General features: G+C 35.7%; 1 protein-coding gene across 7 annotated transcripts in view; it reads right to left on the bottom strand.

Moving 5' to 3' along the window:
* The window catches only part of Tcerg1 (transcription elongation regulator 1), a 63,201-nt gene that overhangs the window by 1,174 nt on the left and 44,517 nt on the right, over window positions 1-17,510 (bottom strand). For 5 of the 7 annotated variants that reach the window (XM_070036315.1, XM_070036316.1, XM_070036317.1 and 2 more), the window contains 6 exons: window positions 15,022-15,172; window positions 10,046-10,210; window positions 9,608-9,790; window positions 3,282-3,461; window positions 2,453-2,536; window positions 1,046-1,146 (listed from right to left, as the gene is read on the bottom strand). In XM_070036315.1, coding sequence (XP_069892416.1) covers window positions 1,046-1,146; window positions 2,453-2,536; window positions 3,282-3,461; window positions 9,608-9,790; window positions 10,046-10,210; window positions 15,022-15,172 — 864 coding nt within the window. Of the gene's footprint in view, window positions 1-148; window positions 243-1,045; window positions 1,147-2,452; window positions 2,537-3,281; window positions 3,462-9,607; window positions 9,791-10,045; window positions 10,211-15,021; window positions 15,173-17,510 lie in introns of all 7 variants that reach the window. The other 2 variants (XR_011375321.1, XR_011375320.1) reach the window with 1 other exon arrangement.

Here is a 17,510-nt window from a genome sequence, read left to right as displayed (position 1 = left end):
TTTCACTGCAGTAGTCACCTTTGTAGTCACCTCAGCAAAGACTCCAAGGAGTGAAAGGGCCTCAGAAGCTGAATTACCCTCCCACCCCTACTGGTGGTCCCTCCAGATCAGGGCTGAGGGTGGGTGGGTAATCTTGCCCGTTCTGTACCTGTTCTGTGGATGAACAGAGGACTTCAGTCTGCGGGGCTGCCAATCCCAGCATCTTTCACAAGCTTTCACTTTCACATCTTTCACTAAATTAACTATAAAAATGTAGAAAGAAGTCTTACTTCACATCTAATTTAAAAGCCCAAGCTGATAAAAACATTAAGGATCCTGACCAAAAAATCCAAATGACAAAATACCTAAAAACCACACCCTCAGCACTATCTATCCTCCCGTGCACATACCCTTCATTAAGATATTTCATATTTTCTTTAAAGGGAGAAATGCTGGAGGATGAAACAAAAATGATTTCTTGCATACTGATTGGAAAGCAATGCAAAATTGAATTCCCGATAATTACGGAATGGTGGAAACTACTGGGTATGTTACAAAGAAGTCTTGTTCGAAGGTTTCTGATTTTATATTTTTTCAGATTCAAATGGATCCAGCAAACTGCTTTCCTCTGAGAAAAATTTTTTGCTAAGCTTAAGTAGATTATTTCAGGCATTAGAATGGTCTAACCACACTGAACAGTCTTCAGAGGAGGCAAAGAAAATTGATAGTGAAGTATTGTTTTTAAAGTCCTTTTGTGAAATATGATTTTTATATGGTTAGGAGTACTCCTTAATAATAGCAGTGAAGTGAAAACAAAAGTATGTTTTAAAAACTGAGTGGTAAATAGTACAAAATAAGAATTGACATCTGGGCCCTTTCTTTCAAAAACTTTTTTTAAAGAACTGTAGATAGAAGCTATGTGTGGCCTTGGATAAAAGTTGGCATCTTCTTATTCCTAAAAATTAATAATGTCAACATGTGTGTGAATGCAAAGTATGCTTTGGCCATTAGAGCAAAGACTAGTAAAGACAACAACTGCCGATATGAAACATTTCACTGCACACACCTATATGTAATAAATTTGGTCTCTTTCAAAAGCGTCCTGAAGTCAGCTTTGGCTGTGATGTATTTGTCTCTAATATATTCTTCAAATTCTCTTTGTTTTTTCTGCAAAACAAAGAAACAAAAAGTAAGATTAAGAGATCCACTCATTAAAAAGTAAACATTATATATTAAACTAGTAATGTGTAAGTCACAAAGCAAGATCAAAAACTCAAAAGGGTACTTTTCATAAACTTTTCTTTGCACATAAGGTAATCAAGAGAGGAGAGGGAAAAGAGAACTTAAACTGTTTTAAAGGATGAGGTAACAATGTTCAACAAGAAATGTACTCATTACCTTACTCATACAATTGAAAACCCTCTGGACAGCATATCTTTACAATAAAATAAAATTTAAAAGAAACTTTATTTTAAGCATTTGGCTTTCTAGTAAGTAAACTGTAATGAGAGGTACACTCTTTGGTATAATGAAGACCATACTGTCAATTGCCAACAGAAAATAAACTGACAATGTATCTCCCAGCTATTAATTTCTTAGAAACTTTTATTTTGTGGTCTATAAATCAAATATTTTATTTACTAGAGCTCTCAAAGTTTGAGAAATGAGTTCTATAGGATTTTAGTTGAAATGATCAGTTAATAAATATCCATGGGAAAAATAAATGTCCATGGGAAAATAAATGTCCATTTCCTACACAGGGGTAGGAGTGAGAACAGAACTTGACTTTTAGAAACCTCATGTACCCGAGGCCTCTCTACTGCAAAATCCCTGGCATATCCAAAAACACGAGACCTTGCTGTGGTGTGCCACTGCAGTGGTTTAAGAATCAGGTACTGAAGTAGCCTGAATCAACTGCTAGCCTGAATAGATCTATCTAGTGTGACTCAAAACTATTAAATTTCTAAGATCGTAAGGAAGCTCAACACCACGAATTAAGACTTTTATAGATTATGCTTTCTTGTTAATATACTGCATCTTTTTTTTTTTTTTTTTAAAGAAAAGAATGAACTTAAAATCCAGGCTCAGGGCCAGGTGCCAGAGGCTCACGCCTGTAATCCTAGCTACTAAGGAGGCAGAGATTAGAGGATCACAGTTCAAAGTCAGCCTGGGCAGGAAAATCCATGAGACTCTTTCTTATCTCCAATTAACCACCAGAAAACCGGAAGTGGTGCTATGGCTCAAGTGGTAGAATACTAGCCTTGAGTTGAAGAGCTGAGGGACAGTGCCCAAGTCCCAAATTCAAGCCCCATGACTGACCAAAAATAAATAAATAAATAAATAAATCCAGACTCAGTTCTCATAGACTTGAAACTAAATCATCAACTTCATTTTGGTCAAGATATTAGTGGTGAGCAAGCTTCTAGTTAATAATCATAAACTGATAGTAAGTTGAGACACAAAATCCCCTTACCCTGTCACTGGAGGAGAACTTAATGCACCGAGGATCTTCCTTAATGATTTTTTTCACTTCTTTCCATGTAGATGTTAAGGTTATCTTTGAAAAGATTAAGTAAATGAAGAACATTAATACAATTTGCCTTCATTAAGGAGATCAAACTGCAGCACACATGGCACATAATATTACATACTGACTGCACTCTCTTGTAATACCCAAATGTAACTGGACTAGTTAAGAGACAGGGAAGAGCTCTAATGAAATTTGTTTTTGTTGGCTTGTTACAAGTTATTTTCATAATCATACTTTCAAGGTGGCCTAAGACAATCACCTACAAACTCTGTATTTACATGGGCAAACATCATAACTTCTGAAGAGAGCAGATAAACAGGAACACAACCTGAACCACAAAGTGTAAAATCTCCCAAAAAGGGAGCTGTAGAACTAAATTAAAAATAGAGCAAAAAGAGATGACATTGATCATGCCTTGTACTCGCAATTTACCTGATTCCATTTTTGCATAGGTACACTAAGTATTATGACTGAAAAAAAAGAGCAAAAGAAGGAAGTCTAATTTTAGGATCACTGATAACACAAAGCTAAAGATATTTCAAATTATCATGGGAGTAGTTATGAATCTGAAAACTGAAAAAAGAAGTAATTCCTCAATAGTTAGAATGATGTAACATGTTAGGGGGAAAAAAACCCAGAAGAGTATCATAAAACTTAGGAATTCTAGTCATTCCAGATCAAAAGACCATGACACTAAAAAATCACATCAGTATACTGTTGAAATTATGAAGTTTCATCTGGATTTAAGAAAAAGAAAAATAGAAAGTCTCACCGCTGAAGTTTCATCCAGAAGTTGCCTAAAGTGCTCCCTTTTCTTTTTGGTAAGTGCTTCAATATGTTCATTGAAAAGCTTCTCTTTCTCCTCTCTTTCTAGTAAGGACCCAGATTCCCAGCGGTGATCTTTTCTGAGGGTCCTCCGAGTATCAGACCATGACACATCTGAAGAACGAACCTATAAACAGGAAATTACATTTATCACCAAGTAATCATTTCATATTTCAGTAAATACTTCAATTATTTAGTTCAAGAATAACTAATCTAGTTTTTGCTTTGAATAGGTAGTTATGTTCAGAAGCTAGTATTATTTTCTAAAAAATAAACATATCCTCTTGAATAGACTACATTATAAATAAGTTTTCTATTAAAAGGCCATTTAAAAAGCTGAGTACTGGTGGCTCATGCCTATAGTCTAGCTAATCAGGAGGCTAAGATTTGAACATTACAGTTCAAAACCAGATTGGGCAGACAAATCCATGAGAGTCTTATCTCCAATTAAATACCAAAAGCCAGAGGAGAAGTTGTAGCTCAAGTCCAGTGCTAGCCTTGAGCAAAAAACAAACAAACAAACAAACAAACAAACAAAAAAACACAACTTCAGGGTCAGTGTCCAGCCCCTGGGTTTAACCCTCAAGACTGGTACACAGACACCAAGTGTACATAACTCCATCTTATTTAGAATTCATTCAAAACTGACTTTATCTTCTGGGGCATTAACATTAAAAAAAAGAACCTTGAGCTCAGTCTGGTCTTATCAATTACCTAAGCATATGCAAAAATTAATCTTTCAATAGGTACAGAAAAAGTATCTGGTAATATAATGCCCTTTCATGACTTTAATTCTCAATGCATTAGTTAAAAGGAGAATTAAAGGCCAGGCCACCCATGACAAAACTATAGCTAACAGCTAACATCAGGGTAAAGTTGAAAGCTTCTGCTTTATGGCAGACAAAACATCAGGGATGCCCTCTTCCAGCATTTCTTTTCAGCAATTAAGCATGAGAAAGAAAGACATTCTAACAGAAAAAAAGTGAGTATGTCTTTATTTGCTGATGATTTTTTTTTGCCAGTCATGGGGCTTGAACTCAGGGCCTGGGCATTGTCCCTGAGCTTCTTTTACTCAAGGCTAGCACTCTACCATTTGAGTGCCACTTCTGGCCTTTTCTGTTTATGTGGAACTGAGGAATCAAACACAGGGTTTCATGCATGCTAGGCAAGCATTCTACCACTAAGCCACATTCCTAGCCCTGATGGCATAATTTTGAATAGCAAAAAAACCTGAAGACTGTATCAAAAAACTTCGAAATAAATTAAAGCTCTAAGGTACAACATGGGAGAAAATGTATGCAAATCATATATCAAACAAAAGTAGGCACCATTTTTATAAACTAGTAAGTTATCAAGGAAATTAAAAAATATTTCTTTTTTTTTCAGGTAAGGAGTAGGTTTATTCATCGTTCTGGCTGGCATCAGGCCATCTTGGCCCTCCACACGGTGGGGAAAGGCCTGGGAAAGAGAGAGAGCTGGGAAAGAGCAAGCTAGGAAAGAGAAGAGAGCTGGGAAAGAGAGAGAAAAGAGCTAGAAAAGAGCTAGAAAAAGAGCATCTGGGAAAGAGATGGGAAAGAGCAAGCTAGGAAAGAGAAGAGAGCTGGGAAAGAGAAGAGAATAGAAGGAAAGAGCTGAGAAAGAGCTAGTAAAGAGCAGAGAGAGAGCTAGAAAAGAGAAAATAGCTAGAAAAGAGAAGAGCTAGAGAAGAGCTAGAAAAGAGCAGAGAGAGAGCTAGAAAAGCAGAGAGAGCTAGAAAGCTTAAAAAATATTTCTGACCATGAATATACAGTCAATTATTTTTTGACCAAGATACCAAAATATAAAATAGGGAAAAGACAGTAGCTTCAAAACCCATTGTCAGTAAAACTGATTATCTACATGTAGAAGGATAAAATCAGATCATTTCACACACATGCAAAAATACAATCAATGCAGAATGGAGTAAGGACTTAAGATCTGATGTGCTAGGCTCAGTATGTAAAGCATTTTTTTATTTATGCACGTTGTTACAGGTAATTTTTCCAATGTCACAAAAATACAGTGGTAATAATGAAAGCAATAACAATCTCGTTAGATGCTTATTGAAACTTTCCTATTTGTTCCAAGTATTATTTATTTAATCTTCACTACTGCTATGATTAAGTATTTCATTACCTCCATTTTATTGATGAGCAAATTAAGTCTTTTAGAATTTAATTTATTTTCCAAATTTACATAATTCTTTAGCATTTAGTCTAGGTTTCTGAACAAAAAGTCTGTGGTAGTAATTTTTTTTAATCCACACCCTCAGTTTACTAAGTATGTCCTGAAACATTCTGTGGAAATGTCACTGAAGAAAACATCATAGTTCTTGTAGTAGCTACTCTTTACAGAATTTCATCTCAAGACAACATACTAATGCAAATTGTTTTAACTCAGCTTTTCAAATGTACATACTTGCAATTTTTGCTTTCTAATGGCTTACTCTTTCTTCTCAGTTTACATTTGTGTTAGCAATTCTGAGCTAATTCATTAATACTTTTGTCTCAAATTTTATCCCCTACAAATCTCTGAAGCTACTGATGCATGGTTATGAAAAGAATGTATGCTCTAACATAAAGATAACAACAAAAATGCAAATTCAATAAATACAAGCAGCAAAACATCAACAACCTGAAGGTATACTTGCTGTGATAAAAATTGTCCCCAGATACTAAGTATCTGCCAAGACACAAAAGACACTGACCATTAACTGACTGATTCCAAGTTTGAGGCATGTTTGAAGAATGTACAGTAAGAGAGTAAAAGGATTTTTATGAGGATCATGATAACTAATTTCAATATCATAACACATTTCAAATTTGTGACATGTTTGTGCCCTCTCAAACCACCAATTCTTAGTGACTTTAAGACTTGCATGGTACATTCCTGTAACCCCTAAAGTCCAGATGTTGAGGTAGAGGGTTCTCAAGTTTAAGACCAGCCTGGACTACTGGAATAAATACACAAGCAAGCAAGCAGGGTAGTGGTGTAATCCTAGCTACTCAAGAGTCAGAATCTAGTCAGCTTGGTTTTAAACAGAGAAGTCCATGAGAATGTACCTCCTAAATAAGCAGCAAAAAGCTGGACTGAAGTGTAGTTCAAGTGGCAGAATGACTAGAAAGTCAGGAGTAAGCATTCCAAGTTAGAGTGCAAGGTCCTGAGTTCAAGCCCTACTACTAGTGCACATGCACACAAGCACACATGCCAACACACAAACACAAGACAAAATGAAAAACTACTATATACATATATATATATATATATATATATATATATATGGACAAATGAGATTGCATCTAACTAAAAAGCTTTTACACAACAAAGGAAATAATCCACAAAGTGAAGAAAGCCCATAAAATGGGAGAAAATATATGCAAATCATACATCAAGAGGTAAATATTAAAAATATGTGAGAAATCAAAGGAATGAAAGTGAATACCCAAATTTTTAACAAATGGGCAAAGAACCTAAGCAGATATTTCTTAAAATATGACACAAAAGAGGCAAAAATTATATGAAAAAATACTCATCATCACTATTCATCAGGATAGTACTCAGACTTAAAAAAAAGGAAATCCTGTCATTTACAACAACATGGATGAAACTGCAGGACATTCTGTTAAGTGAAATAAGCCAGTCATGGAAAGACGAAACACACAATCTTACTTGAATGTGTAATCTTTAAAATGGAATTAAAAGCTGGGTGCCAGTGGCTCACGCCTATAATCCTAGCTACTCAGAAGGCTGAGATCAGAGGATCACAGTTCAAAGCCAGCTCAGGCAGGAAAGTCCCGTGAGACTCTCATCTCCAATAAACCACTCAGAAAATCAGATGTGGTACTGTGGCTCAAGTGGTAGAGTGCTCTCCTTGAGCTGAAGAGCTGAGCGACAGCACCCAAGCCCAGAGTTCAAGCCATACGACCAACCAAAAAAAAAGGAACTAAAGAAGTAGACAACAATGTGATATTTGTCTAGAGGGACAGAAAAAAAGTGAGAAAGGAGAAAATGAGGATAATGTCAAAAAGTACAAAGTTTCAGATAACAAGAGTAACATTTGAAATCTACTGCACAGCAGGGTGACAAACAACAGTATTTATTATACATTGAAAACAACTAAGTAAATTTCAAATGGCTCACCACAAAAAATGGTAAGTATGTGAAAGTAATGATTATGTTAATTCACTTGATTTAATTATTCTATATTGTATACACAAAATTACATTGTACTCAATTGTGAATAAAATTATGATTTCTCAAATGAAAATATTAATTAAAAAAAAAAAGGACAAAGTAACAGAAGACATAACAGGTCTGGCTGGATCACCAATACAACTGATGGCTATAGTTCCAAAAGCTAGGCTGCACTACTGCTAATGCTAGGAAACAGGGAAAAATGAAATAGGGGAAGATGAGATGGGAAAAAGGTGAAACTTGTTTTCTTTAATGCTGGTTAAAGAACCAACATCTAAATGTGTAAGATAAATAGCAGAACAGAGACCACAAAATAAGTAAGATGCTATCACTTCTGTCAAAGAGCATTTTTTGTTTTTATAGCATGAACAGATAGGGAAGCAAATAATTATATACACCATATGTAATCAAATGCTACAGAAGTATGTGCTTAGCATAGGGTTATAGAAGGAATAGTATAAGAGCTGGGAGCAACTTCAGTCACTGAAGACAAAGACAATTTTCATGAAGTGGAATAATCTCAAAGCATTTTTATAAGGCAGAGGAACAGAGTAATGGTGAGATGAAAGGAATCATTCACAGGTTAAGCTCAAGAAGTGAGGAAAGCAAAGGCAGTAGGATAATGGTAGAGGAGTCAAGAAATGATCTTTCATCTTATGCTAAGGAGTTGAGATAGTCACAATGGTACACACCTAAAATCTCATCACTCATTAGATCAAGGCAAAGGATCATGAGTTTCAGACCCTTCTAGATTACGAACTACACTGACTCAAAAAAAGAAAAGTAACACATAAACAGCTGAGCAGATAAATTTGACCTAGAGGCAACTGCTAAAAGTATGGAGAGGCTTCACCTCCTACAAATAAATCAGATTTGCTAGCTGTAATCACAACTGTAATCCCAAATAGCTACTCAGGATAGAAGTTCAAAGACAGCTGGGACAGGAAAGCTCCTGAAGGTCTTATTTTCAATTAACCATCAAATAACCAGAAGCAGGATGCAACTCAAAGTGGTAGAAGACCAGTCTTGAATTCTTGAATTAAAAGATTCTAAGAGACAGCACTGGCCCTGAGTTCAATCCCTACTACTGGCACCAAAAAAAAAAAAAAAAAAAAAAAAGGAAGAAAAAGATTAATATCTCACAAAGATTTCTATGACTGCAATACAGCAAACAGATTTAGAAGGTAAGAGGCAAGAAAAGAAATCCCAAAACTACTCAGAATGGGGAGAAAGGGAAAGCAAGAAATGGATTAGAACCAGAGCAGTAACAGGAAGAATCCCACTGAGAGAGAAAACAGTGTAGGGAAATACGGGACAAAGAGAGGGAAAAAATTACAGTATGGCAGACTAAGGACATTTAGAGTAGGGAAGAAGCCCTAACTACCTCAACAACTCTGAGCAATAAAACAGAAGGACTTCCAAGCAAGGTTCAGATAATTTATATCCTTTCCCATCCTTCTCTTTCCCATCCCATACAACTAATACAATGAAGACCCTTAAAAAAAAAAAAAATCAAATGTCGGGGGGGGGGGGTGGGGGGAGAAGTTTGGGAAGGTGGGGAGGGAAGGGAAGGTTGAGGAAAAACAAAGGAGGGGATAACAATGTGCTCATTACCTTACTCATGTAACTGTAACCCCTCTGTACAATATCTTTAAAATAAAAAATGTATCAAAAAAATCAAATGAAAACCTAGGTATGTTTAGTGCACTTTATTATTATGGTAATTGTCTTGTTATTTTATCAAGAACAATAAAAAGTTACGGTTTTATGAAGAACAATAAAAAACCCAGTTTGAATATTAATCTATGTAAAACATCTGACTTGCAAATTTGTTTGTTACCTATATGGTGCCATCCTAATAGTGTTAATAGCATGTACCTGTTTATGGTTTGCACTTGCCAGACAGGTACTCTTATCACTTGAGCCATACCCACGCTCAACATGAACTTAATTTTTAAGTGCTTTATAAATAGCACATTATCATAGACTACCAAAATGTTCGTAAGGTAATAATGGATTTCTAATATATAGTACTTGAGAGAGAAAATACTGAATATATACCATGTCAGACAGAAGAGCCTTGAAATTCTGGATAGCTTCTTCTCGTTTGTGTTGCTCTCGCTCTCGATCTATTTCTTTTGTTTGTTCAGAACGAGCTTTTTGAACCTCCCTTTCCCGTTCTCGAAGGCTTGCTTCAATGCGGGCTTGTCTTTCAAGCTCTTTTTCTTTTTCTGAATCTAAATTCTATAAAGACAAAATTACTTTATCTTTACCAAATCCATCAAGATAGGTTTACATAGAATAACTGGCTTTCCAAATAAAACATTTCAAATCTAGGTTTTACCAAGAATAAATATAAATACTGTACCTCATCCAAATCAACTAGGATCGTTAAGTGTATCAACAAAAACACTTCCAACCTCCCCAAGCACCAATATATACCCTTAAACACAACTAAAAATTGCATTTTCAATAATAGTACAAATACATGTAAGTTACCTTGGCTATTTTTTCTATGTACTGTTTGAAAAGGTCTTCTCTCATTGATGAACTATCTACTGCTTTGTAACGTGGATCACTTTCTACTTTGTCTTTTACTTTGCTCCACCGAGATTGACTGTCCAAATGATGATTAGATAATAGTTCAAAGAAATCTGATTTAATCTGTATTTTAAGATAAGAAAATAATATATCGTGAAAATTTCTAATATCTACAATAAAAATAACAATTTACTTACCTGAAACATAAAACTAAACTTTTTTTTTTTTTTTGCCAGTCATAGGGCTTAAACTCTGAGCCTGGATGCTGTTCCTCAGTTCCTTTTGCTCAAGGCTATAGTGCTCTACCACTCAAGTCACAGCAGCACTTGTACAGCTTTTCTGTGATTAATTGGAGATTGAGAGACTTGTGGACTCTCCCGGCCAGGTTGGTTTTGAACCACAATCCTCAGATTTTAGCCTCCGAGTAACATGAGCCACTTGGCACCTAGCAAGGCTAGTAATTTTAGAATACACTTATAATACAATCTTATTGGGTCAATAATCCTTTACTAGAAACACAAAAATCAGCAAGTATTCAGGCTCTTATTTAAATTTTGCCAAATTCAAGACAAGCTATATTTTATAAATTAAAAAAACTGCAAGTAAGAATTTTAGATTGTTTTTAACGGTGTATTCACATTTAGCAAATACTCAGGCTTACAAATCAACAGTAAAGTTTTTGAACATCAGTGTAAGAATGATTCCTTTTTAGAAGTAAATGGATAAAATTTTTGTTCATAGAAATTAACAAGAAGGGGCTGGGAAGTTGGCTCAGTGGTACAGTGCTTGCCTCGCATTCATGAGGCCCTGGGTTCGATTCCTCAGCACCATATAAACAGAAAAGACCAGAAAAGTTGCACTGTGGCTCAAGTGCAGCTCAAGGCTCTGAGCCTTGAGCTGAAGAGCTGAGGGACAGCGCCCAAGCCCAGAGTTCAGCCCCATGACCCATGACCAACCAAAAAAAAAGAAAAAAAAAAAGGAAATTTCAAAATCACTGAGTACAAATACCAAGCAATTATAATAATGTTATCACAAATCTAAAATAAAAATAATGCCAGGTGCTGGTAACTCAAACCTGTTATCCTAGTTACTTAGGAGGCTGAGATCTGAGGATTGGGGTTCAAAACCAGCCTAGGCAGGAAAGTCCATGAGACTTACCTCCCATTAACTGCCAAACAACTAGAAGCAGAGCTGTGCTCAAAGAGGTAGAGCACTAGCCTTGAGCAAAAAAAGCTCAGGGATGTGCCCAGGCCCTGAGTTGAAGCTCCATGATCGAAAAATAAATCAATCAAATAAAAACAAGGTAAAAACTTTGTATTCTGCTTTTACAAGATGTTTGTATCTTGATATATAAGAAAATTATGCAATGTGTGGTCATAGCTGATCACCACTAAAAAATTTCAAATTATCTGTATTTTTTAGCTATTAGACATGCCTTTTTACTGTTGCAGAACTCAGAATATATGAATACATCAAATACCATCAACATTCTAGATATCAAAAATGTTAACAATCTTAATTGTTTAAACCTCAGGTAAATATAGCATTTTTTATCAAACTTTGAGGACCTGTCTTATAAACCACTCTCATTTCAATAAAGGATTCTGGCCATGTCAAGAACCCTACCCACAACTGGGGTTAAACATTCTTTCGGCCTAGATGATCAAGGGAATGAGAAATTCCAAGTGGAATCAGAATTTAAGATCTGTGAGCACAAAAATAAACCATTCCTTTTGTTTATTCCTACCCTATCAATTCCCCTTTTTCCTTTAAAGGATCACAAAGAAGTTTAATGGAAAAAAGGTCAATGTGCATAATACGTTATATAAAAAAAAAAACAGAATTTCTACATTAGAAGCTAATCATTAACTGTGGATATTTCCACTACTAAACATGTCTCATGACTTTGTGTGAGAAATACTCTTAAAACTCGCACTTTATGAGTTTATGCTGCAATATGATCTAATTTTTCATTCACTCTAATTTATAACACGATGAGCACAATATTTCTGGAAGTGTTTGGTAACTACAGGGAAATTTTACAAAATTTGTTTTAAATAAAACATGTAATTTGTACCAAACAGAATTATTCTTAGCCACAGAAATTTATACTTAACATATACTTTTTCATACATATAATATATGGGGGGGGGGGAGAGAGACTTAAATGTCTTTCTTTAGAGTCAGGAGCTGGTGGCTCACACCTATAATTGTTGCTACTCAGGAAGCTGGGAGCCAAGGATTCTGGTTCAAAGCCAGTCTAGGCAGGAAAGTTCTGGAAGTGGAGCTGTGGTTTAAGTGGTAGTGTGCTAGCCTTGAGTTTTGAAAAAGTTCAGGGAGAGCACCTAGGCCCTGATTTCAAGTCCAGGACTGGCACAAAAAAAAAAAAAAATTTTTTTTTTTAGATGTGTAATGTATAAAGGAATGAAAAATAAGTAAATTTTAACTTCAAACTTTCATTATAATAGGTTATAAATAGCTTGCTGGGGCTTCCAATTTTCTGGTGGTTTATTGGAGGTACGAGTCTCACAGACTTTCCTGCCCGGGCTGGCTTTGAACCATAATCCTCAGACCTCAGCCTCCTGAGTAGCTAGGATTATAGGCATGAGCCACCGGTGCCCGGCTTGAAGAGAGTATTTTTTAATAAAATGAAGAACTTTCACTAATAAAAATTACATCAAAATTACGATTGTATTCTTTAAAATGATACCTAAGAAAATAGATTTCATTGTTCTTAATAGGTTTTTGACTAAATAAACAAAGGTATTTTCAACACTTAAAATGATTCAAATACCTTATGATATTGGAATTGGTCTTAAACAATTAAATGTCATTTTAAAAAACAATATTGAGAATCAATAATGAAGTAACAGAAACAACAGAATAGAATAAAACTGATAAAAAAAACTGCATCAAATTCACCAACTACTCAAAATTTGACAATAAATCTACTTAAAGTTTTAACAGGCTGAGAGAGTGACTTAAGTGGTATAGGCTGCCTGCCTAGCAAGAACGAGGTCTCAAGTTCAACCCCTAGTACTGCCAAAAAAGTCAAGCAAAATAAAAATAATTAAGGTTTCTCCTTGATGGACTAATAAGTAATTTGATATTATACTCCATACTGAGAAAGCATCCCTCTAACAATTTCCTGAATTTTAAAAATTGTTCATAGTAGTAATATTTTACTTAATAATGGTATAAAGCCAAATCTATAAAGAATTAAAATTTTACAATCAGAAGACAATAAAGCCTATGGCTTATTTACATGATGTGTATTTTATTTTCATTTTAAAACTAACATATTCTGAGTTAGACTATCATCACTTTATAAGGACAAAAGATGAAAAAGTATGAAGTACTTGAACTGCAGGAAGCCAAAGTCACAAAACAGAGAAACAATTCTTTTCTTAATAGGGAATACCATAAAACTCTGCATGTCAGTGATTGATGTCAGAGAGAATCAGTGTCAACTGTCAAAAGTTATTGATAAGTAACATAGAACAAAACTATTGTCTTCCCTAGTTACATAAAAGTGACAAAATGAGCCACATGACAGTGGTTCATACCTGTAATCCTAGCTATTCAGGAGGTGATATCAAGATTGTTGTTCCAGCCAACCTGGGCAGATAAGACTGGACTATATCCCCATAGAGGGAAGCTGGTCTAATGGGGCATGCCTATGATCTCAGCAAACATGGGATGCCTAAAGTGGGGGATCAAAATCCAGGCAAACAGCTGGGCAAGAGTTATTCTAAAAATAACAGGACAAAACAGGCTAGAGGTATGGCTTAGCCAACCAAATACAAGATCCCGAGTTCAAGCCCTAATACTGCCCTCCAAAAAAATGTTCAGAAAATTCATTACAAGTACAAAGAAAAACATATTCAATTTGTAGAAAAGCAATCCTACAATATCAAGTGATCATTGGTTTGTTTTAGTTGAATAAGTTGCTTGAAAGTCAGAAGTAACATGATAATGATTCTAATTCAACATTAAAAACATTGTAATTTTGTTTTGTGACTTCATGTTTTATATTTTATGTTTATGTGTTTTTGTGCATTTCCTCTAAGTAGCATCTTTTTTAAAACCTATGAGTAAAATAATTCTGGAAACTTGTACTTTGAAACACAATAAACCAGAAATTAGGGAGGATACCACAAGCTGATTCACCTAATGCTACTGCTATTTTAAATGAAAGAGGCTTCTTCCTAAAAAGATTAATATTATTTCTGTACCAATATTTCTTAAAAGAATTTGTAGTATTTTATTTAGCTTTCAAGAATAAGCAGCAATTTTAAATGTCAAGAATCCTTAGGCTTAGAGGTTATTTTCCTTCATTAATAAAGCCCCACAGAACACTGAGGAGAGCAGTTGCAGGTATTGGTGGTTTATGCACCACTAGTGCCATCCCCCACCTCTGTGGTGACCTCTCTCACTGCCAACATTGCTATCCAATGACATTTGAAATTCATTAATCTTTAACAGCTGACCTTTAATTCTGATAAGCAATAATTTATTGTAAGACATGTTTACTAAAAGATTAGAAGATACTCAAATGCTACTTTTTAGAGGGCAAAAAGATAAAGAAGTTCTTTGAAACACAAATGTTACCACCTATAATAAATCTTAGAAGCTTAGTGGGCACATAGCAGGTACCATTAAGCACGCAGTCCTAAAAAAAGTAGTTCTAGACTTACTAAACATATTATTTAATTAATGATAAAGCAATTCTATATAGTTTAATGAAGTCATTAAAATAAGCATGGTAGAAATAAAGGGACACAAACAGTTGTTCAAGTTAACTTAGAAGAAAATAACAATAAACAGATCTGATTGTTTATGACTATTTTGAACGAGTGAGAAATAGCACAACAATTAGACCTTTTCCATTCACATACTTTATCAATCACAGTATTGAGACCAAACCATCTTACCTTCTCACCTCTGGTCTTCGAATCTTCTTTCTCTTTCTTCCTTGCAGCTGCCACAAACTCATTAAACAAAGCTTCTCGATCTTTCATTTTTTCAATTGCCTTGAATCTTGAGTCTTTAGCATGTTTGGCTGCAAATTCACTGAAAGTAGCTCTGTAACAAAATGGTGCATAAGTGTGCTCATTACTTCTACTTGGAAGAATGCAACAGAAAGTATCATTTTCCTAGCAAGAATATATGATGGAGGAATTTCCCAAAATATCCAAACAGTAAATAAACAGAAAAGACTAAAAAGGGACAAATACAATCATGATTAGCAATTGATATGCTATCAGCATAGAATCAAGAAAACATCATTTTTTATTCTTTAAAAAGGCAAATCAGAGATTAAGGAATTTGTATGCTTCAAGGGCATTAAAAGCTCATCTGCTAGCATTCATTTCTTGCCATAAAAGAATGACTTACTAGATTAACTCTATAGACAACTATAAGACAAATTACATGGGGCAGCTACTTTTGAGCAGCTGAAACCAGGCCAAACCAGGCATATTTGGAACTAGCTTAGCTTATACATCAAAGCCATCTCCAAACAAACAAAAAATAAAATAGAAGGGAACATGGGGGTGGATAGGGGTACAGAAATAGACTCTGTCAAGGGATGGGTAGTAGGGGCAGGGAGTTGGGCTAACAAACGATGAAGAAGGTTGGATATTGTTCAAATAGATTATTTTCAACTATGAAAACAAAATAATGAAACCTGTTTTAAAAAAAAATGAAGAGAGCTTAATCCTACAATTCTAGCTACTCAGGAGGCTGAGATCTGAGGATCACAGTTTGAAGCCAGTCTGGGCAGAAAAGTCTCCATGAGACTTTTATCTCCAATTAACTCAAAAGCCAGAAGTGGTGCTGTAACTCTACATGGTGGAGTGCTAGCCTTGAGCATAAGAACTCAGGAACAGTGCCCAGGCCTTGAGTTCAAGCCCCACAAAGAGAAATTTATGAGGTAAACTGATCATTGAGCAATTTCCTTTCAGATAATTTCCTTATTATGAAACTGGAGTATATAGAATATAGAGGTCTAAAGGCTTCAGGAGGCAAACATCAGAAATTAAACGGTAAATAGCAGAAAAATAAGTTAAGGGAAGACAGAAAGCTCAACAGAACATTTGCCTAGTTACCACAAAGCCCTGAGTTCAAAACCTCTAACCACTGAAAAAAATAACAAAACTCAATTCTGCATAAGAAAACCACCTACATTTAAGCCTGGCATGGTGGCCCACATTTATCTTAGCTATGTTACAAGGCCAAGATCAAGAGTCTTGCATTTCAGTGCCAACCACAGCAAAAACTTTTTTTTTTTTGTCTGTTGTGGGGCTTGAACTCGGGGCCTGGGCGCTGTCCCTCAGCTCTTCAGCTCAAGGCGAGCGTTCTACCACTTGAGCTACAACGCCACTTCCGGTTTTCTGGTGGTTTATTGGAGATAAGAGTCTCACGGTCTCTCCTGCCCAGGCTGGCTTTGAACCGTGATCCTCAGATCTCAGCCTCCTGAGTAGCTAGGATTACAGGCGTGAGCCACCAGAGCCCGGCTCACAGCAAAAACTTTCTAAGACCCTATCTTAACTAACTCAAAGCCTGGGTACAAGTTGTATACATGTTATCTCAGCTACATGGAAAGCTGTGATAGGGAGGATTGCATTTTAAGGCCAACCTGGACAAAAGGTTTTGTGAAACCCCTTCCATCCACCCCAAAAGAAAAACTTGAGTGTGAGGGCACACACTTGCCATACTACCTATGGTAGGAATCATAAATAGCAGGATTGTGGTCTTAAAAATCAAACAACAGCAACAAAAAAGAGGACTGGAAGTGTAGCTTAAGTAGTACATACTTAAATCAATGTTTATAAAAATGTAAAGTCAGTTATGGGCTGGTGGCTAATTCTTGCAGGAGGCTGAGATCTAAGGATTGTAGTTCAAAGCTAGCCCGGGCAGGAAATTTTGTGTGACTCTTATCTCTAATTAACCACCAGAAAACCCAAAGTGGTTTAAACTGGTAGACCACTAGTGTGGAGCAAAAGAGCTCAGAGACAAGCCCTATGGCCAATCAAAAAACAAACAAACAAACAAAAAAGTCAAAATATAAAAAAATTAGTTATTACTTATAATAGAATATTTAATATCTTTACTATAATATACTAGAATGAAATGCTAGGATTAGGTACAAATGGAGACGGTCTGTAACTTCTCAATTCTGAAAACAGACATGGTATTTAAAAAGAAAAACCCTAGGGCTGGGAAGGTGGCTCAGTGGTACAGCGCTTGCCTTGCATGCCTGAGGCCCTGGGTTCGATTCCTCAGCACCACATAAGAATAAAGAAAAAAGCCGGAAGTGGCGCTGTGGCTCAGGTGGTAGAGCGCTAGCCTTGAGCTGAAGAGCTGAGGGACAGCGCCCAGGCCCAGAGTTCAGGCCCCACGACCAGACCAAAAAAAAAAA

Source organism: Dipodomys merriami, unplaced genomic scaffold, assembly GCF_024711535.1.
Source record: "Dipodomys merriami isolate MVZ:Mamm:240054 unplaced genomic scaffold, mDipMer1.0.p SCAF_27, whole genome shotgun sequence".
NCBI lineage: Eukaryota > Metazoa > Chordata > Mammalia > Rodentia > Heteromyidae > Dipodomys > Dipodomys merriami.
Note: the sequence above shows the minus strand (reverse complement) of the source record. Positions and strands in the feature narration are given on the sequence as shown.